This window comes from Lepidochelys kempii, chromosome 1, assembly GCF_965140285.1.
Source record: "Lepidochelys kempii isolate rLepKem1 chromosome 1, rLepKem1.hap1, whole genome shotgun sequence".
Taxonomy (NCBI): domain Eukaryota; kingdom Metazoa; phylum Chordata; order Testudines; family Cheloniidae; genus Lepidochelys; species Lepidochelys kempii.
The window spans coordinates 152,756,358-152,779,134 of NC_136380.1; the positions used below are offsets into that span (position 1 = coordinate 152,756,358).

Here is a 22,777-nt window from a genome sequence, read left to right on the forward strand (position 1 = left end):
TTTTGGCCAGCTCTAATTATGAACCATCTAGTGCAACAGGGTCAGAAAGCAGTTTGTAGCGGATCAGGAAGTATGGGTAGGACTGGCTACTGTTAAAGATCACGTAGATGCTGGAAGCAGAATCAACACATGAATCAAAGGGTCGGCCACTAGATCTTATTCTTGGGGGTTGACAGTAATTAGCATTCCCTACAGCAGACTTTCCCACCAGGACTTTTGCCAGAAACATATAGCGCAGCCCAGCCTTGCATGCTGTACAAAATCCATTTGAGTACTGGGCATTCTTGGCAAAATAGCTGCCTTTGCCAAAGGCAGCAAGATTCTGTCCTGAGAGACGAGGGTCAAAGCCCATCTGACAGATGGAGTTCTTGCTGTCTGCTGAGGTGCCATGGAAGAGATGCCGTTCTAGCTGTTTTTTCTCTTCTGTTGAGAGTCCTCGGGACATTATTTCCTTCTGACTGAGTAGAGAAAAGAACACAGAAACAGGGAAGTTAGGCTTACTGCTGTGTGGGAACATTTGCTAAGGGACTGAGAGAGAACTGGAGACCTCGTCTTACTTTTATGTTCTCATTCCTCCCTGCTTACTCAATATCTAAAATATCCAATCCTGAATTCTAAGCACTAAGGGTTCAGTTACCTATCATTTGAGAGAGCACAAGATACCCCACACAACTAATCACACCCACACCTGTGTATGATCATGTGCAAAAGTTCTACTCCACCCAAACTCAAAGATCACCCATCAAAAACCATTATACACTCACCCAGTGCATTAAGATTCACCCACTGACAAACATGTTCACTCTAGTACAGTGGGATTTGCATTCAGTTCATTAGTGATAAGATCTATGGTCTGCCACAAAGCACAGCAGGATCTTTATTCTAGTGTAGTAGCATCTGAGATTCAGGTTCCAAGATTTTTGATTACACCAGGATTTGCAACACACTATTCCCAATGTAGATCCCATGGTACATTCTATAACCTCATGTATTCCTCCAGTGCCGGGGCTAGCCCACTAGGGGCCCTAAACAGGAATCCTGCCCTCCCACAAATCATACTAATAATTAATAGGGGGGCCCCTTGAGCTGCTCAGAGCCCTAAGCAATTGCTTAGTCTGCTTATGCCTACACAAGCTCTGTATTCCTCTTTCTTTTTACCTGCTGTATTTTTGCCAAAGATACTCCTGCCTGATCCTGTAAATCCCTAACACCAGAAATGTATCCTCTGAGAGAGATTTGTGGAAGAGAGTATAAACTGTGCGGTACACTGCTTCTGATGGTGCTATTTCACATTGCACATAAGTGGGTCCTTCTGAGGGGCATGAGATCCAGGATGCAGGATATGGGCCAGAGTACACATCAGTGGGATCCTCCCCAGGGATGTTGGCAGCATAAGGATTGAGACGTCCCCTATAACCATTTGGGAGTGTCCTAAAAAGAGAATAGGAGAAATATTTGTTTTGTCTTAATATGTTTTGGTTATCTTCATCGTTCCATCCTATCCCCACACACATATGTTCCACTTGTTTTAATTTAGACTATAAGATCTTTGAGGCAGAGACTGTGTCTTACTGTGTTTGTAGAGTGCCTAGCACAGGGGCTCAAATCTTGATCTGGGCACTACTGTGTTATAAATGATAATTACTTACAAAAAAACTAATTCAAAAAGATAGTTAAATTGCAAAATTGGGCACTTAAAAGTTAGGAAATACAGATTTACAGTTGCCATGGCAACCTAATTCTGTCCCTCGGTGCATTCAACCTGTGCACTGAGTGACACAGGTTCCTGTGGAAAAAAATCGTATGCGATCATGTAAAAACTGCCTTAATAAAAAGTTAAATAAATAACCCGATCATAATGTATAGGCACAAAGAGGATAAATTAAGGTTGCACAGGCTTTCATAACTCAAATTCTTGACTTTGCAACTAGAGCTGGGAAAAAAACTGATTTTTTTCAGTTTGCTGGCAGTCCCCCTCCTGCTACCTCCCAAAACAGTTGGTTTGGTTGAACCAAATCTTAAAATTGTTAAACATTTTGGTGAATCAAAAAGATCTGTTTTGGGTCAAAGTAAGCATCTTGTTTGGCCCAAAGTGTTTTGTTTGGGGGCATTTCTAAAGGGTGAGATTCAACACAAGAATGCACTACAATACCTAATGACTTTTAGCTCAGATGTAGGAGACTGGGTTTGCCTGATGTGGGGAAGGGATTTGGAGCTGGGTTTCCCCCACTGGAGGTGAGCACCGTAACAACTGGGCTATAGGTATTCCAGTACAGGTCTCTCTCAAGCTCTTCTGTTGAAGCTGTTCCACTTTGTGGAATTGATTAGCCGTTGGAGCAGGGACTTTAATGTAGGCCTTCCATATCCAAGGTGAGTACCCTAGCCGCTAGGAGAATCATTGTCACCCTTGTTCCTTCACCCAGTGACCATTCATTGTCACGTACAGTCATTCACGCTGAATCCAGGGGGAGATATGGCTGTGGGAGGAAGCCTTGCCTTGCCTTCTTCCCTCCTCTTGCTACTCCAGTAGCTCCCAGAGGAGCTTGTGATGCTGCTGCTTTGTCAGTGGCATGGGCCTGTCCTTAGAATGTTTGTGGTGTTATCTTGGCATACTGCCAACATTTTCCTTAGGAAGGCAAGTGAGAGAAAGAAAATGGCAGACAGTCTGTAAATGAGCTAAACCCAATTGAAAATTTCAGGGAGAAAAGAGAGGAACTTCTCTAGCCCCAGGGCTTTCTCCCTGCTTTATGTTAAAGGCCTGCTGAAAACAATGGATGTGTGAGACCTTCTCTCAAAACATCACAATAATCCTTTACAATAGAAAGTGTGAAGCAATTTAAATATATAGGTGCCCTCACCAGTTCCCTGTACAATAATTATCTGAATGCCACTTACATTTTTTTAGAGAGAGTAGTACAGGTGGAGTTGCTTACCGCAGATGTGGTACCATGTCGATAGGTGTGCGGTAGGCAGGACGGCGCTGAATGGACGACTTTTGTTCTGTTGTTGAGTTAGTTTGAATAAGGTTCTTCAAATCTAGAGAATACTGTTGGCCTTCATGACTGAAGCTGTAGCTCTGTAAGCCGCTCTCAAAGGCATTAATGATTTCTTGGGAAATTGGCTATGCAGAGAGAGAAATTGGGGGGAGGGGGAGAAGAGATGGAATCAGAATATGATAAGGAAGAAGGCCAATTTTCCCTTCTGACACTTTGCCTATAATAATCCAGTTCTACTCTCATACACACTACTTCCCACATTGCAACTCCCAACTTTGCCCTGGAGGGCATCACCCTTGCCTCTTTCTCTCCTGACCTCCTCATATTCCTTCCAATTGGTTTCATCAAGCCAATACATGTGCCACTCTGTGTGGAGATGTGGGTTCTGCTGTGGATCATGGGTGTTGGAGAGTCGCCGTATTTTGCCATAAGGACCAAAGGAGAACAGTTCCATAGCATTTAGGTTGACTTTGCCTTTTGAACCATCCCTGTGGAAGAAACAGAACTTGCAAGAGGTTCTCCTGCTGAAAGAAGCTGGTGTTGAAGCACAAGCGAACATCATCACTCTTGAACCATCCCCCGCAGCACCTCCTGCTGAGAGATGCTGTGAACAGAGTAGCTTGGAGCTTCCCATACACCAGTGCTCCTGCATTGCTTCCTACAGCACGTCCAAAAAGAATGTGCTCTCATAGGACCACGTACAACCAGTAAAAGATCTCAGGCTGGGGTAGTGCGACAAGCTGCTCGCACACATCAATACAATCAGAATCTGCAGCATAGAAACTACTTTTTTTTTAAATTGTTTCTAGCCTTTATGGTTGAATATTACCAAAGCTGGACTATCTGAAACCACATCCATACTTGGGTTGCCAACTTTCTAATCGCACAAAACCGAACACCCCAGCCCTGCCTTTTCCCCAATGCCCCGCCCCTACACACTACATTCCCCCTCCCTCAATGGCTCGCTCTCCCCACCCTCACTCACTTTTTCTGGACTGGGGTGTGGGAGGGGGTGCAGGCTCTAACTGGGGGTGCAGGCTCTGGGGTTGGGCCAGGGATGAGGGGTTTGGGGTGCAGGATGGGGCTCCAGGCTGGGACCGAGGGATTCGGAGTGCAGAAGGGGCTGCAGGTTGAGGCAAGGGGTTGGGGTACAGGAGAGGGTGGGCTCCAGTTGGAGGTGTGGGCTCTGGGGTGGGGCTGTGGATGAGGGGCTCAGGGTGTGGGAGGGGGCTCTGGCCTAGGGCAGGCAGTTGGGGTTCAGAAAGGCTAAGAGCTCTGGCTGGGGGGTGCAGGCTCTGTGGTGGGGCTGGGGATAAGGGGTTTGGGGTGCAGGAGGGGGTTCCAGGCTGGGGGGTGGGGCCAAGGGATTTGGAGTTCAGGGGAGGGGCTGTGGGTTGACGCAGGGGGTTGGGATGCAGGAAGGGGTGAGTGCTCCGGCTGGGGGTGTGGACGCTGGGGTGGGGCTGGGGATGAGGGGTTTGGGGTGCAGGAGGGGGCTTCAAGCTGAGGGATTCAAAGTATGGGAGGGGGTTGCGGGTTGGGGCTCGGGGTTCAGGCGTGGGCTTACTTTGGTCAGCTCCCAGTCAGTGGCGCAGCAGGGCTAAGGCAGGCTCCCTGCCTGCCCTGGCCCCGTGCTGTGCTCTGGAAGCGGCCAGCAGGTCCGGCTCCTAGGCGGGGGAGTGGGGGGCAGGAGGATCATGTGCTACTCTTGCCTGCAGGCACCACACCCACAGCTCCCATTGGCCGTGGTTCCCGGCCAAACCGTGGTTACTGGCCAATGGGAGTGCGGAGTCAGTGCTCGAGGTGGGGGCAGTGCGCGGAGCCCCCTGGTTCCCTTGCCTAGGAGCCAGACCTGCTGGCTGCTTCTGGAGCACAGTGCAGAGACAGGACAGGTAGGTACTAGCGTGCCTTAGCCCTGCACTACCATTGACTGGACTTCTAATGGCCCGATCAGCAGTGCTGACCAGAGCCTCCAGGGTCCCTTTTCAATGGGGCATTCCAGTCAAAAATGGGGTGCCTGGCAACCCTAATCCACTCAACAAATTTTACCCTTCTTTTAACCAGTTAGAGGGTATAGTTGCCTAAAAACAGGGTTCATGTTCAAACAGCATAAGGTTAATAATCAGTAAATAGTGTATTAATTTGAACTGGGTACTACCCTTGCTAACTGCCTGGTCTGGCAGATGGATCTGTTTCTGTTACTAGTTAGATTTATGTTACTTTTGCTGTATGGTCCAACCTGCTAATTACCTGATTACCTCTTCCATGACTATGTCAGCTGGAAACAGGCTGATTTTAAAATGTTTGTAATTTGTTTTACTGGACATAGAATTCACGCTATTCAGATTCATGAATTATGAAACTACTGCATCTATCTATCTTAGGGTTGTTCGCTGCCTCCCGTCACTTAATATCTAAGAGCATCTACTACTTCCCTACTGTGGAAAAGTTGAGACATAGGTCTTGATCCCTACTTTGGACCAAGGCTTTCTAGGTATTGGAAAGAAGAGGAAGGCATCTTGCCCACTTTGAATTTAGCAAAACTCAGTCAGAAGATGTAACAATAGATCTTTGATCATCTTGCAGATAGAGGTAGATATCTGACAGACTGCCATGCACTGCTGGGAAAAAGTCTTTGAAGGCTCAATCCAGTTTCTGGCAACTATGTGTGAGTGCTCCTAATCAGACTGAACACAGAATTAGTGAATCTTATGGACAGCCATGAACCCAAAGCAGAGGAACTATTGGAGGATAGGGAACATGGAGTGAGGATGTGTATGATTCAGGTATTATTTTTACGCCCTTGCTATTGCATGTTTGTAAATGCAAATTGTGGTATGGATGGACTTGGGGTGGGAGCAGTGACACATCAATGGCTCCTGGTGCATCCTCACTGGTCTTGTTACTGTGCTGGCAGAACTGTCCTCATGTGAGCATGGAAACTCCACCCTCCCACTCCCATGTGCCTGGCACAGAAAACACTTTTTCTCTCCATATCTGCAGCCTATATTTACCCAAAGTACACATTAAAGATGGATGTGCCCTTTGATACTGCTGGCCCATTGCTCCCATCTCTCCATAATACTGCAAACAAGTCACACTTAAAGTTATATAGTCGATTGATGATTAGCTTACAGTTTATTTAGGTAATGGGGTCAGGGTGCCAACACTTCTGCTAACTGCTGCTGCTGCAGAGTCTCTTACTGGAGTCTCATGACTTGGCCAATGTACAAATGATGTCTTGGTATGTAACTTTTTAAAAATATTCATCTGGGATCATGGAGAACTTTCCTGACATTCATTGTTCTTAGTCCGAAACCACAAGCGAAGTATGTAGTTCATTTAGCTCTGCCTCCTCCTCAGGTACCACCTCAGAGTGTTTTGCATTCTGTTATCATTGCTGCTTGACAGTCTGGAAGAATAGAAATCTCCAGAAGCTGGAGGATAGATCTCACTGAAGTACCTGGTTGGTTTCCATGATGGAAAATGGACACTGCAACCCTTGAAGTAGGATTATGGGATTTGCATATGAAATCTGATAATGCTACTCCGAAAGTATGTGCGGGTTGAAAAAATAGCCAGTGCTTTGGCGCCCCTATTACATTTTGGGCACTATGGTGTAGTTTCCTAGAATAGGCTCATAAAAACATGGCTAGGCAGAGCATTATTTATTGATGCAAAAATCACAAATGTGGTGGCAGAAAAGCTGTTGAATGGATACAACCCAAACTGTTTACATTGTAACAGATTAAATGCAGCATGCCTCTAACCACTAACAAAATTGCAGTTGTAGCTGTTGTGTGGACATGGTCTGAGTCTACAGACAGTCGCCCTGTACCATATTGCACCTGTAGTTGGGAAAGGCTGAGATTGGAGTAGCTATCATTAATGTCATGTCATTTCTGTAATGGAAGTCACGGAATCTGTGACTTCCAGAGACCTTTGTGACATTTTCTGCTTCAGCCCCTGGGGCTGGGGGACAGGAGCTGGCAGCTAGCAGGGCCTTGGCAGGGTTCCAGAGATAGGTGACAGCCTTCTCAGGGGACCCTCCTCAGGGTTCCAGCGACTGGCAACAGCCTCAAGCGGGAGGAGGGAGGGGAGCCCTGCAGCTCCCACCCACCACAGTGGTGGGGGAACCATGGAGCTGCAGTGCCAAAAGTCACAGACAGGTCACAGGTTCCATAAATTTTTGTTTATTGCCCATGACCTGTCCATGACTTTTACTAAAAATAACCATGACAAAATCTTAGCTTTAGCTATGATCTCCCTAGAATTAGTGCTCCTGCACTATTCCATAAGCTCCCGCTGCTGGAAGAGGGAATGACTGGAGTAGTTATGAACTTTCTACTTCTAAAGCACCGCTGTGCACTTCCAGTTGGGGGTGGGAGGTGGGGTGGGGGGGAAATGGGGGGTTGTCTGGGACAAGATCAGCTGAGAGTTGCCTTCTGGGAGAAGTTGGGTCTGGAGTCTTCCTGTCACTTACTTTTCCACCAGTGTAACTAGTGAGTCATTTACATTACTATAAAGTTTCTCCAGGTGCTGCTGAGCTGATTCATTCACGCTCTGCCACACTCCTTTCTTCTTCCGCATCACCTGCCAGTGGTAAGGGTAGCATGTGTGGTGAAGCTGGCATCTCTCCCCTTCTTTGCAGAGACCAAGCAGGAAGCGGTCACAGATCCTGATGCCGTTTGCCTGGTGGATATGAAACTGGATCCCATTCTCATCCTCGAGCTGCTCTGGAGCTACCAAATGGCTTTTGGAATCATCTCCGTACTGCATATTGTGGACATGGAGTGGAGTGAGTTCAGTGGAACTGGCTTCACTTTGGCTGAAGCAGTAGAGGTCTATGAACAATTGGAGCAGAACCTTTTCGAAGAACAATTCCTGTGAGAAACAAAGAAAGTGAAGCTGAATAAGTAGTGAGCTGTTCTGATGCAGTGCCCTGGGCTTCAAATTCCCCATCCTCTTTCCCCCTCCCCCATAACATACACAATTGTTTCCCAGACATCGCCTGGATTAACCACAGTTCACATCCAGCTTTCTCGCAGCTGGACTTCATTCACACACCTGCACACAATAATACACTGTGAAAGCCCAGTAAGACCTCACTTTCCTGCCTTTCCCTTCAGCTTACACACACTCTTCCCTAAGATAAATCATTATTTTCTGACCTTCAACCCCCAGCACTAGCATTTCTCTCCTCAAATTGATTTATTTTTATTTGTATTACCATAACACCTAGGAGCTTAGACATGGACGAGGACTCCATTTTGCTAGGTGCTGCACAAACACAGAGCAAAAAGCTTCTCTCCCAGTGGAAACCTGGACTTTACTCTCACAGCACCCTTCTTGCTCCTCCAAAATGATGCCCCCTCTGTGCAGCTTTCCCCTAATAGGACCTCCTCCCATTTCTGATTCATCCCTGCAGGCAGGCACGCGCACGCACATGCATGCTGCTTCCATCATTCTCTGTGGGCTTCGCACTAATCTCCCAATAGGTTCCCATTTTCCAGGGTTTCATCCTTCCAACATCCACCCTGCTCCCTCAACAGGACCTCACTCCTAGGATTCACTTCCAGGTCCATAATGCTATATCCAGAGTATTCCTCCCTCTCCTCCTGGGATTCTTACATACACACCGCCCACAGTGAATATCTATTTGACTACAATCTGCCCCTTTATGTTATGTATGTAATACGGCAGCCGTCCCCACGATAGCTAGGATCTTATTGAGTCAGGTTACAAATCATCCCTTCAGACCCATCCAAATGGCTTCTGGAACAGGACCCCTTTGGGGCCGTATGGTGCAAACACAGGTTACTTGCTGGGGTTCCAAACACACACTAGTCTCTCAGGGTATGTCTACACTACAAGTGCTACAGCAACACAGCTCGGGTGCTGCAGCTACGCTGCCATAGCGCAGTGGTGCAGACACTTGTTACAGCAATGGAAGGGATTTTTCCGTCATTGTGGTAAATCCACCCCCTCGAGAGGTGGTAGCTAGGTTGATGGAAGAATTCTTCCATCTGTCTAGACTACTGTGGGGCATAGGTTGGTTTAATCATGTTTCTCAGGGTGTGGATTTTTCACACCCCTAAGCAGCGTAGCTAGGTCATCCTATGTTTTAGGAGTAGACCAGGCCTCGGTGGAAGCCTCTCGCCTGAGCGTCATCCCACTCCCTCCTGGCCGTGCCCTGCAAGGATGGGACCCCTCTGCAATGGGAGCAAAAAGGGGAGTTAATCTTAGGGTATCTCTGGTGGGCCAGTGAGTTGCACTGCTTTAGGCCAACGAAGGACGGGCCCCTCTGTAACATGTCAGGATGTTAACACCGGGTTGTGCTGGGTCGGGGAGTGATGCATGCATCAGCTCCAGTCACGCTCACCCCTCCTGCTCTCAGAAATATCCAGCAAGCTGGCTCCTCCTTAGTCTTAGCTGCCTTAAGGGCTTTTCCCTCACTGCTGCTCAGCCCTGGATCCTGTCTCCCCAAAGAGCCACTCCCACCTCCCTCCCTTGTCAGCAGGCTGGGTAATGCGACCCCTGCCTCAGCAAATCACAAGAACCCACTAAGGCTCCACACTGGCTAATGGGTTATTACAGGCAAATGCTGCCAGCCTGTTATAGTCACCTCCTCCCTTAAGCTTGTGGGAGGGGGGAGCAACGGGGGGTCAGCTCCAGCCACGCTCACTCGGCCTGCTCTCTGTGCATGGGGTGCACAAGGCAATCCCATCTGTCAGTTAAACTGCCAGCCCCATCTGTCAGTTAAACTGCCATCCCCAGCATTCCAGGCTGCCCAGCAACACTCTGAGCACTCCCCTGCAGGGGCGAGATACTGCCTCCGCCATGGAGGGCTGTAAGCTTCACCTTCCCCAGCACACTCACAGACACTGCCCCCAAAATGGATCTTGAGCCTGCCCTGCAGGGACCCCCCCCTCCCTTGGGTTGAGAGCGAGAATCCAGTCTCAGGGTAGCTTGGCCTTATCCCGATTTCAATCCTTCTCCCCTGCCACATTTTTCAACCCCAATCATTTACTTTTGGGGCTAGCTGGCTTTGAGGAGTCATGCATGGATCAGCGCAGGATCATGGTCTCTCTCTCACACACACACAGTTTAAGCAAGACAAACTGACCTGACAGCTAAACATTCTGCGCTCCTCTCTCCCTGCCCCAGCCCCACAGAAAGGGATGCTGCCAGAGCCAACAGGGACTTTATGGGGTCCAGTATCATCTCTCTGTTCCATTCCTTTATGTAGCATGAATGTCAGTCTGCGAAAGAGTCTAGAAAGTTTGCAGTCCTCTCCCTATTCCATCATAAACACACTGATCCACAACAGGAGATTCCTAGGTTCACTCACACACAGCGCTCCAACAGCAATAATTAATAATGGACTCCTAGGTTTCACTCCACTCTCTTTGGGCATAGGGATTGGCAATGTATGTCTGCTGGGGACCTGAGAGGTACATAAAATGGCAACCACTTGTCCCCAAAGTCCTGAATCAGTGGGCACTGCCCCCAAACAGTCAGATGGAAACCCATTTCTCCACAGCCTCTCCAAAACTAAGCCAATTAAAATGTCTCAAGAAAAAGGAATAGGCACTGAAAACATTTAATAAGTTCTTTAGATTTAACCTTCAGAACATCTGATCAAAAAAACCAGGAGCTTCTTCATTAGACGCCTAACTATGGATTTAGGAGCTTAACATTAGGCACCCATCTTTTAAAATCTTGCCCAGGAGTTTTAAGGCTATATTGTGCCTCACTCCTGTGCATACGGGCAGGAGGGAGATTGCAAGAAGACTCCCCCTGCCTTTCACACCCTCCTCCTGGTAGACAGTGAGGGAGCTCTTCAGAGCAGAAGCCATTCTTTCTGAGTGTTCGGAAAGCACCTTGCACATAGTGGGTTTTACCATACTTATTGATCAGAACAACCCACTCAGTCGTCAGGCACAGTTGCATTCTTTGTGCTTCCTTCAGGGTACAGGCTGCTTCCTCTTAGTGTTCTGAAGGTGCTAGCCAGCACAAAAAAGGCAGGGAGAAAATAGGGTCATGGCCCCATCACTCCTTGTCACCAGCCAGTACAGATAACTGGATAAACAGAGTAGGAAAGGTTCATCCTGTTAAGCCATGAGCATGGCCTCATTTTTCACTTGGAAGCGGGGTCAGATTTAGAGGCAGGCGACCCAGACAACTGCCTGGGATGCCAGGCTTAGGGGGCGCTGGTCTCAGGGTGTTATTTTTGTTAGCAACAAAAGGGAAAATAGAATGTTTGAAGTAAAATGTCTTAGGTATTCTGTATGTGGATTCATTTTTCACTAACTTCCTAGAATGTTCTGGGCCTTTGTAGAATCTCATGAACCCTTCCAGACTTTTTGAGAACTACTCTTTCCTTGAATACTGCTGTATTCTGTGGATTACGAGAACTGGTTGTATTTTCTGTCTAGACAAAAGAAAACTGAGAGCAGCCATCATGGTCTGCACATACAAACAGGGATTCAAATACTTTGCACTTATACAGCACTTTATATTTTCCAAGCATTAGGCAAACAGTAACTAATTAGTCCTTCAAACACCCCTGTGAAGTGTGTAACTAAGTATTATCCCCACTTTATAGATGAGGAAAATAAGGACAAGAGAATAAGTGAAAACAGATTACCTCACCTACCTCGTCTCTCCAATAGCATCCAGCAAGTTAATGCCAGAACCAGGATTAGAAAATTACCCCTTGCCCTACACCAGGTGTAGATATTTACACCAGTATAAAATGCTACCAAGCCAGAATGGTAGAGCTTTATACCCACCTCACACGGATTTAAATAGCTGCATGAGGTGCAGGACCATGGGAAATCGGGTCCCCTGTCTCCCAGTCCCAAGCTCAGTTTACTGGATCACAGCTGCCACTCTGTGAAGGGGACAGGGATCAGTTACCATCGCCTGTTCTAGAGGACAGAACAAGAAGTACTTAGGTTTTCCCTGCTGCAGCTCAAGTCTACGTTAAATTTTATTTGGATTTACTTTAACTACAAGAACTATTAAGCAATGATGGGACAAACTACCAAGGCCTAGAGCCCATAAATATACACATGAGTAACTTTATGCATGAGGGGTAAAATTCTGACCCCATTGAAGTTAGTGGCAAAACTTCCCTTGGTTTCAATAGGGCCAAGATAATGCCTCTAAAGTCTCATTGAGTTCAACAGGAATGCTTACAAGAATAAGTGTTTGCTGGTCCAAGCCCTAAAGCTAGACTCCCATCTTCTATAGATAGTTTAGAAATAATAAAATGTACCCATCACCCTGCAAGATTATCTAGATGACATGGGGTACCTGCCAACCCAAATGTTTCTATTTCAAAACTATTTTTATCATTATTGCTACGACAAAATTTACACTTTCACTTTCTTAAAATTGAAAATGGTTTATACAGGCAGCGAGCCTAGCATTAAGGTGTAATTCTGAGCTCATTTCCTGCAAGTGATACTGATATTTTGATTTCGGTGTTAACAATCTGTATCATCTTTCCTGGCCAAATTCTGTTCTGACATTGAACTTGCAGGGGGTGGGGTTCCAATTAATTTAGATGGGAGCTATGCATGCAAAGCAGAGGGCAGAATTGGGCTTCCTAATTTTATAGTGACATTAAATTACTACTAGCAGCATTCTGTAGGGTATTGGTGTTGATCTAAACAGTAAAACTGCATACATGGAATTTGTTTGTACAATCTAGTTCAACTCTGAACAGCTCAGAGGAGATAATATATTGTGAATTCTTGTATGAATTACTCCAGTTTGGCTTGGTAATGAAATGGCATAAACTGAAATAAGAAAAATTATTCTTCATGATCCATACCTGTCACTAAAGCCATAAGAAATAGCCAATGGAGATAACATAAGAACATAAGAATGGCCATACTGGGTCAGACCAAAGGTCCATCCAGCCCAGTATCCTGTCTGCCCACAGTGGCCAATGCCAGGTGCCCCAGAGGGAGTAAAACCTAACAGGTAATGATCAAGTGATCTCTTGATATAATGCAAACTAATGTAGAGTGGTGTGTTTTTCTTTTGGGAGAATTTACCTTTGCTTTATCAATTCTTTGTTAAGCTCCTTGCCAAAGCTGAGGGCTGGCTGCTCCTCTGTCCCCTCTTCTGGTCTCTTCTGAATGTACTCCTTCAGGTCTTCAGTCTCTGGGGCAGAATGATGGGATTTTCCCACTCTCAGACCAGACCCCATACCTTAAATACTAACTGTGATTACTCAGCAGGTCCAACTGGACTCAGTACCTATCGTTCTTCCCTTTGGGAGCTGTGAGAAATGGTAACCCCAAACAGCCTTCTTAAAACAAAGTATAGTTTAATCTTAACAGTAGGAACACAGCACAACAAGAGAAAAGGATTTTAAAAATCATGAAACAGTGTGTATGCCTCTGTCTTACTTAAAGGATTTAGTAGCATATCTAACTCCAGACCTCTTTCTCCCTGGAATCTAGGGCTCAGACTATTTCCCAGAAGTCTCTGGCTCAGTCTCCTCTTTAATCATCTAACATCTTCAGGAGAATGTCTAAGACTATGTCTACACTTACAGCGCTACAAGGTCATAGCTGCAGCTGCACTACTATAGTGAGTGTCTACACCAAAGCACTACAGCAATGGAAGGGGTTCTCCCATCACTGTAGTTAATCCTCTTCCCCAAGAGGTGGTAGCTAGGTCAACAGATGAATTCTTCCATCGACCCAGCTGCTTTGTCTATAGCAGAGGTTAGATCGGCATAGTTACGTCTCTGAGGGGTATGGATTTTTCACACCCCTGAGAGACGTAGCTATGCCAATGTCTGTTTTCAGTGTAGACCAGCTCTCTGTCTTTAAACCCTTCTCAGACTCTGATCTCTTCCCCCACAACAGGGGCTGAGACATTCCTGGAGAAACTTGTTTAGCAAGCCCAATCGGCGATCTAGCCAGTGCATTATGGCCAATGGTTCTGTATTGTCCCTCAAGTGTTTGAAGAGTGGCATATCTGGATTTCCCTTCCCTTTCCTAGGCAACTTTTCCTGACAATGTTGCTAATGACTTAACACAATATGTGTATGAAGTGCAAAACACAATAGCCCAATCAAGATACAGTATTAATAAATTATTATGGGCAGCTCCAAAGCCATCACACTCCTTTTTACCAGTTGTAGCCCTAGCTGCCTTTTTTGCAGTCATGTCAACAGCTGAGTAGCTGAGTCTTATTTGTGTCTCTTTTAAGAAGTCCTGACTGGCACCAGAATGCTCTAGACTTTTCCGTGGGGAGCACTTTTTTTCTTTCATTCTCAATCATTGTCTGCATATATAACTATCTGTACATAGAAGTGCACACACAGAGTCATATAAAGAAAGGATTCATAAAAGCAGGCAAGCTGTTGAATTTTTTTGTCTGTTAGCATTGCTGCATAGTTGAATCAAAAGGAGGTGGTGCAGACTTTCCATTTGACTTCTGCTCCTTGAATGCTGAGCAGCTTTCAGTGCTTCTGGGATGCTCATTTCCAATCTCAGATGCTGAAAGAATCAGACTCCAATTCTAAGTTAATGTCTCCTGGGATATTTGGCCAGAAGACAGTTTCAAAACAGGCTATGCTGTGTAAGATATCGTTTTTATTGCCACTTGCTCAATTTAAATTGCTGCTTATTAATATTAATACTTTTTGAGCCTTGGGTCAGATTTTACTTATTTATTTTTAAATGAAACTTGAAATACTTTTGGTGAGCATTTACTAGTGTTACCGCTCTGTTATCTAAGTGTACTAGAAGCATATCCATCTCTCCTCTTCCTCATCCTGTTTTTAATGCCCATCCGCATGTCTCTGTATCTTTCCCACCATCCTGCTCACCCAGCAGGGCTAGACATGTTTCACTTGGAGCCTGTAAATATTCTTTGGTCACCCAGACTGACAGCTAGCCAATTATATCTGGAGTACAGCTGAGGAAATAGTGGGAAAATGTATTCACAAATATTTGTGCAAAATCTGACTGGTGATTTTTTTTTGGTCAGGTTTGTATCCTTTTTAATTTGTTTTTCTGCAAACATTGTGGTTACACTATTTGTGCATAAAAATGCTGGGGGAGGGAAGCTTTTATTTATGAAGATACAAGAGTCAGTACCCAATGAAGCATATGCTACAGGACTATAGGAATTAGTGCTAGAAGTGGTGGGATGCCCACCCCTCTGTACACGTGTGTGATGGGGTGATCTGCCACCTTAAAGGTAGTGGTGCCTGGTGGGGCAGCCCACCCCATCATGTACTGTGGCCCTTTAAGATTTTGTCAGGTCTAATATGCAAAGGCCAAGGATCTATTGGGAGACAGGAAACGGTCCAAGGAATAAGTAGTGTGTGGGTGGAATCCCATTATTATCTCTTCAAGCGCCTGGACCAGGACTCTTGCAGAGTTGGCAGGGCAAGGCTCCCCTCTCCTCCAGCCATTTGGGATGAGCTTTAGGAATGGGACCAGCACATATGCTGCCTCTCTCTCCTAGCAATGCAGGCATCAACAGAAGAAGGCCAGACTGCCGAACCCTCGGGGCTTGGGAACTAATTGTGGAGTAAAGGCTAGCGCTGAAGGAGAAACAGAGCAAGGCTCTACAACTGGCCTAAGTCACTAGTCTAGCTCCGAAAAAGAGACTTGGGTGACTCCTCCCTGAAGGAGGTAGACAGAGGGACTGTCTAAAATACAACCCTAGCCCTGGAAAGAGGGCTAGGGGAGACTCCTGCCTGAAGGAGGGAGATTCTGATGGTTTGAGCAGAGCTCCAGCTCCAGGAAGAGGGCTATGGGAACTCTGGCCTTAAGGAGGGAAACCATAAGAGTGGTTTGAAATATGGCTTAGTAAGAGTTAGAGAGGCTCAGGAGCCACCAAGAGCAGGAGCTTTCAGCAACAGACTAGTGTGATGAGAAGCCACCCGGGCAACCAGACCCTCTGGAGGAGAGGATCACAGGATGTGAACCTGAAAAATGGCCTAAAAGAGGAGCACAGTTGGAAGCAGGCCAAGGAAATAGTAAGAGGTTGGAAGAAATTGGCCCCAACAACCGTATACGGGGTTTCTAGCCTGAAACCAAGAGAATGAGTGAGCGAGCATGGTTTCCCCTACCAAACCCAACAAGAGGTTTTATTAAGGCCACGAACAAGCAGGCCACAATCAAAGAGGCCAGGGACTATACACCTTCACTTAGCATGACTGACCTGCTGAGGTACTGAACTCTTTACAACCCCCAAAAGGGGAAAGGACTACCAGCAACCCAGTTGGAGGGCAGAGGTTGTGACAAAAGACCAACCAGCAGGCTAGAAGCAAGAGATCCATCAGAGGAGGAAAACCAAAGCAGTCTTATTGTGTCTCCAGGTTTTGCCACAAGGGGGCACAGAAGACTGAAGGCAACCCTTAGCACACTGGCTTAGTGAAGTTGTTAGGAGGGAGGGGGAGACCAGGCAACTGAGACGGCCAACAATTTCAGCACAAATACAACTGACTTATCTGTGGTTATTACAGCATGAGCAGCTGTGGGGAGGAGAAGGGATATGTGATCTGTTGAAAAGTCCCTTGCCTAGAGAAAATTTGCACATCCAGTCCTAGAACATGGAATAAGGTGTCCGTTCTTGGGCATGGCAGTCCTCCAATTCCTGCCCCTCCTCAGTTTCTGATCAGACACCCTATTGAACCACCTCCATTCACAGCTCTATTCTATTGCCGAAGAACAACGTTTGTTTGTTTTTGGGTGGAGGGAGAAATTGATAACTACTCAGTGTGCTGTCCAAAATCTGACTGAACGAAATGGGTAACTACTGACTGTCTAAAATCTATCCTCCCAAATGTAATAAGAGTTCAACATCATACCAAGATCTAGGAATTAGTCCCAACTGAATTGTCCTAGTAGCATAATAATATATAATTGAGAAACTCTTAAATACCACTTTATAGCTCATTATCTGTGCCCAGGTGAGTACCTGCATGTGCCTGCTCTCTCTCTAGAGCAATTTAGATCCTGTTTTTCAGATTATTTTATTTAAAAATTAGATCTCTTTTTTAAAGACAAGCAAACTGCTTCATATAACGTAAGAACTGACATGAACTGTCACCCAAAACTTGAAACTGATCCATGTTGAATCTCATTTGTGATTCAAACAGTTTTGACAATGTTTTTAAAGTAACTTCCTCCCCCATTTCACTCATTCCATAACACTGATTTAGTGAACTAAGCAGCTGGATGGAAACAATTATGCTCCTTACAGGCACTAGATTAAAATCCAACAGGTTTCACTTGCCATTATCTTAATACTATGGCAAAGGGCACTCTGCAAATACTTTGAACAGATACCCTCAGCCCTACATCCTTCCAATTAATTTTACATTTGCAATTTTCTTATTGTGTTTGTTTTCAGCTGAGCCAAGTAGATAATCAGTTCTCACATGAGATTTCTGGATATAAGAACATAAGAATGGCCATACTGGATCAGACCAAAGGTCCATCTAGCCCAGTATCCTGTCTTCCAACAGTGGCCAATGCCAGATGCCCCAGAGGGAATGAACAGAACAGGTAATCATCAAGTGATTCATCCCCTGTCACCCATTCCCAACTTCTGGCAAACAGAGGTTAGGGACACCATCCCTGCCCATCCTGGCTAATAGCTATTGATGGACCTATATAACCATTGATGGACCTTTTTTCCTATTTTCCCTTCTGATACTGCTGTATTTTAAAAAAAGAGTTTTATCCCTTCTCATCAGAAGCCATGCCTTCTGGGAAGGGTGAGTACAGAAATTCATTGCCTGCTCCCTGAAACAAATGCATTACAGTCAAACCATTTAATATACCACTTGGCCTTGTAAAAACGTCTTCTCTACTCTCCAGCTGTGCTCACACATATGCACACCACTGTAGAATTACACAAGCCATTCTAGATTCTTTTATGAGTTTGAAGGGGAAAAAAGGGTGCACAAGACAAAAGATTGATCCTCTGCAGTTGTAGTTCTTTGAAAGTTCCCAGGGGTCCAGTGAGGACAGCCTTAAGAACATAAGAATGGCCATACTGGGTCAAACCAAAGGTCCATCCAGCCCAGTATCCTGTTTACTGACAGTGGCCAATGCCAGAGATTCACTCCCTCTGGGTCACAACAGGTAATGATCTAGTGATCTCTCTCCTACCATCCATCTCCACCCTCTGACAAACAGAGGCTAGGGACACCATTCCTTACCCGTCCTGGCTAATAGCCATTAATGGACTTAACCTCCATGAATTTATCCAGTTCTCTTTTAAACCCTGTTATAGTCCTAGCCTTCACAAGCTCCTCAGGCAAGGAGTTCCACAGGATGACTGTGTGCTGAGTGAAGAAGAACTTCCTTTTATTTGTTTTAAACCTGCTACCCCATTAATTTCATTTGGTGGCCCCTAGTTCTTATATTATGGGAACAAGTAAATAACTTTTCCTTATTCACTTTCTCCACACAACTCATGATTTCATATACCTCTATCATATCCCCCCTTAGTCTCCTCTTTTCCAAGCTGAAAAGTCCTAGCCTCTTTAATCTCTCCTCATATGGGACCCGTTCCAAATCCCTAATCATTTTAGTTGCCCTTTTCTGAACCGTTTCTAATGCCAGTATATCTTTTTTGAGATGAGGGGATCACATCTGTACGCAGTATTCAAGATATGAGCTTACTATGGATTTATATAAGGACAATAAGATATTCTCCATCTTATTCTCTATCCCTTTTTAAACGATTCCTAACATCCCGTTTGCTTTTTTGACTGCCGCTGCACACTACATGGACGTCTTCAGAGAACTATCCACGATGACTCCAAGATCTTTCTCCTGATTAGTTGTAGCTAAATTAGCCCCCATTATATTGTATGTATAGTTGGGGTTATTTTTTCCAGTGTGCATTGCTTTACATTTATCCACATTAAATTTCATTTGCCATTTTGTTGCCCAATCACTTAGTTTTGTGAGATCTTTTTGAAGTTCTTCACAGTGTGCTTTGGTCTTAACTATCTTGAGCAGTTTAGTATCATCTGCAAACTCTGCCACCTCACTGTTTACCCCTTTCTCCAGATCATTTATGAATAAGTTGAATAGGATTGGTCCTAGGACTGACCCTTGGGGAACACCACTTGTTACCCCTCTCCATTCTGAAAATTTACCATTTATTCCTACTCTTTGTTCCCTGTCTTTTAAGCAGTTCTCAATCCATGAAAGGATCTTCCCTCTTATCCCATGACAACTTAATTTACGTAAGAGCCTTTGGTGAGGGACCTTGTCAAAGGCTTTCTGGAAATCTAAGTACACTATGTCCACTGGATCCCCCTTGTCCACATGTTTGTTGACCCCCTCAAAGAACTCTAATAGATTAGTAAGACATGATCTCCCTTTACAGAAACCATGTTGACTTTTGCACAATTTATGTTCTTCTATGTGTCTGACAATTTTATTCTTTACTATTGTTTCAACTAATTTGCCCGGTACTGTCGTTAGGCTTACCAGTCTGTAATTGCCAGGATCACCTCTAGAGCCCTTCTTAAATATTTGCGTTATATTAGCTCTCTTCAGGTCACTGGGTACAGTAGCTGATTTAAAGGACAGGTTACAAACCATAGTTAATAGTTCCACAATTTCACATTTGAGTTCTTTTAGAACTTTTGGGTGAATGCCATCTGGTCCCGGTGACTTGTTACTGTTAAGTTTCTCAATTAATTCCAAAACCTCCTCTAGTGACACTTCAATCTGTGACAATTCTTCAGATTTGTCACCTACAAAAGATGGCTCAGGTTTGGGAATCTCCCTAACATCCTCGGCTGTGAAGACTGAAGCAAAGAATTCATTTAGTTTCTCTGCAATGACTTTATCATCTTTAAGTGCTCCTTTTGTATCTCGATCGTCCAGGGGCCCCACTGGTTGTTTAGAAGGCTTTCTGCTTCTGATGTACTTAAAAAAACAGTTTATTACCTTTTGAGTTTTTGGCTAGCTGTTCTTCAAACTCCTTTTTGGCTTTTCTTATTACATTTTTACATTTAATTTGGCAGTGTTTATGCTCCTTTCTATTTATCTCACTAGGTTTTGACTTCCACTTTTTAAAAAATGCCTTTTTATCTCTCACTGCTTCTTTTACATGGTTGTTAAGTCACAATGGCTCTTTTGTAGTTCTTTTACTGTGTTTTTTAATTTGGGGTATACATTTAAGTTGAGCCTCTCTTATGGTGTCTTTGAAAAGCGTCCTTGCAGCTTGCGTCCTTTCACTCTCGTCATTGTAACTTTTAATTTCTATTTAACTAACCTCCTCATTTTTGCATATTTCCCTTTTCTGAAATTAAATGCCCCAGTGTTGGGCTGTTGAGGTGTTCTTCCCACCACAGGAATGTTAAATGTTATTATATTATGGTCACTATTTCCAAGTGGACCTGTTATAGTTACCTCTTGGACCAGATCCTACACTCCACTCAGGACTAGATCGAGAGTTGCCTCTCCCCTTGTGGGTTCCTGTACCGGCTGCTCCAAGAAGCAGTCATTTAAAGTATTGAGAAATTTTGTCTCTGCATTTCGTCCTGAGGTGACATGTACCCAATCAATATGGGGATAATTGAAATACCCCACTATTATTGAGATTTTTATTTTGATGCCTCTCTATTCTCCCTTAGTATTTAATCGTCACTATCACTGTCGATAATAGATCCCTACTGTTATATTCTTATTAGAGTATGGAATTACGATCCATAGAGATTCTATGGAACATGTGGATTCATTTAAGATTTTTATTTCATTTGAGTTTACATTTTCTTTCACATATAGTGCCACTCCCCCACCCGCACGACCTGTTCTGTTCTTCCGATATATTTTGTACCCCAGAATGATTGTGTCCCATTGTTTGTCCTCACTCCAGCAGGTTTCTGTGATGTCTATTATATCAATATCCTCCTTTTACACAAGGCACTGTAGTTCACCCATCTTATTATTTAGACTTCTAGCATTTTTGTACAAGCACTTTAAAAACTTGTCACTGTTTATTTGTCTGCTCTTTTCTGATGTGTCAGATTCTTTATGTGAATGTTTCTTGTCTGATCTGGCCCATACTTTATCCTCTTCCATCCCCTCCTCCTGACTAAAACCTAGAGAATCTCTATCAATAGACTCTCCTCTAAGAGAAGTCTCTGTCCGATCCACGTGCGCCTCTGCAGCAATCGGCTTTCCCCCATCGCTTAGTTTAAAAACTGCTCTGCAATCTTTTTAATGTGAAGCGCCAGCAGTCTGGATCCACTTTGGTTTAGGTGGAGCCCATCCTTCCTGTATAAGCAGGCTCCCCCTATCCGAAAAGTTTCCCCAGTTCCTAATAAATCTAAACCCCTCCTCTCTACACCATAGTCTCATCCACGCATGGAGACTCTGAAGCTCTGCCTGCCTACCTGACCCTGTGCGTGGAACTGGAAGCATTTCTGAGAATGCCACCATAGAGGTCCTGGATTTCAGTCTCTTTCCTAGCAGCCTAAATTTGGCCTCCAGGACGTCTCTCCTACCCTTTCCTACGTCATTGGTACCTACATGTACCACAACCACCGGCTCCTTCCCAGCACTTTGCATAAGTCTATCTAGATGCCTCGAGAGATCTGCAACCTTTGCACCAGGCAGGCAAGTCACCATACGGTTCTCCCGGTCATCACAAACCCAGCTATCTATGTTTCTAATGATCGAATCTCCCATTACTAACACCTGCCTTTTCCTAATGACTGGAGTTCTCTCCACCGGAGAGGTAACCTCAGTGCGAGAGGATACCCCAACATCATCTGGAAGGAGGGTCCCAATTATGGGAAGGTTTCCCTCTGTTCCTGTTGACTGCTCTCCTTCTCTGGGCCTATTGTCCTCATTAACAGCACAGGGGCTGTCTGACCGGAGATGGGACAAATCTACATGTAAGCAGTGTCAGGATGAGCTCCACCCTGACATCTGGTGGTGAGGTGTGGCAAGTTGTGGAAAAGAACTTCAGGAGCCGATCTCATTTGCATAGGCACACCCACCCCGCCTAGAATGAGGCCATAGCTGCCCAAATGGTCACTTTGGCTGCTGTGGGATCCCCAGTGTCTCTTTTATTGGGGCAGAAAGAATAAATTATTGTTACGCTGATTATGGGAACTGTGCTTGGAACTGTACTTGGCCTTTTGTTATGATGGAGGGACTCACCATCAACTAAGTAGCACTCGCTAGGCAAGGGTCATGGGTTTTAAAACTCTGTGAAGGGAGAGAGTCTGGGGACAAGTATTAATACTTGGTGGCATGGGCCCCTTGGTGAGGGCCTTACATGCTAACTGCACTTCCTCCTCTCTCCACTGTGGAATATCAGAGCTAATTTTGATTCCATTAGGAGTCTAGTTACAGGCTGCTGAGCTCACTTTGGGCCAAGGGTGCACCAGCACTGAGGCTCCCCTACTACAAGCTGAATTCACCAAAGAGCTGAACTGACGAAGAGCTGAAATCACTGAGCGTTGTGTTAAGTAGTGGGGGAGCCTGAAGATATATTGTGGAGCAGTTTGCGGGACGGCTGGAGTGCCTTGTGGACAGGCTGGTGGAGCAGTTTGTAGGACGGCGGGAGCTGCTTGTGGACTGTGGAGCTGAGCGAAGGAGTTTGTGGGGCAGCTGGCAGAGCGGAGCGGAGGCCTATGGAGCTGTGGGGCGGTCAGCTTCAGATCACGTAAGGTGCCTCTTACCCCCGTCCCATTTCCACCCAGGTTGGGAGGTAAAGCTCCGCAGATAAACTTTCGAACTCTGGGGCTGCCC

At 45.3% G+C, this 22,777-nt stretch overlaps 1 protein-coding gene across 1 annotated transcript; it reads right to left on the reverse strand.

Moving 5' to 3' along the window:
* Nucleotides 1-16: 16 nt before the first annotated feature.
* Nucleotides 17-13,221, reverse strand: LOC140905222 (protein mono-ADP-ribosyltransferase TIPARP). Its single transcript, XM_073328153.2, has 7 exons — nucleotides 13,067-13,221; nucleotides 9,157-9,208; nucleotides 7,480-7,880; nucleotides 3,313-3,484; nucleotides 2,934-3,121; nucleotides 1,159-1,431; nucleotides 17-458 (listed from the first exon to the last, which is right to left on the reverse strand). The coding sequence occupies exons 1-7, from the start codon at nucleotides 13,219-13,221 to the stop codon at nucleotides 17-19; spliced, it is 1,683 nt and encodes a 560-aa protein (XP_073184254.2).
* Nucleotides 13,222-22,777: the final 9,556 nt, after the last annotated feature.

Excerpts from the sequence above, each read along its gene's own strand:
- LOC140905222 (XM_073328153.2), bottom strand. The coding sequence starts at position 13,221 with ATGGGGTCTGGTCTGAGAGTGGGAAAATCCCATCATTCTGCCCCAGAG. Across the intron at positions 3,122-3,312 it reads ATTGGAAGGAATATGAGGAG|CCAATTTCCCAAGAAATCAT; the intron begins GTCAGGAGAGAA and ends CTCTCTGCATAG. Across the intron at positions 1,432-2,933 it reads GACATGGTACCACATCTGCG|GACACTCCCAAATGGTTATA; the intron begins GTAAGCAACTCC and ends TTCTCTTTTTAG.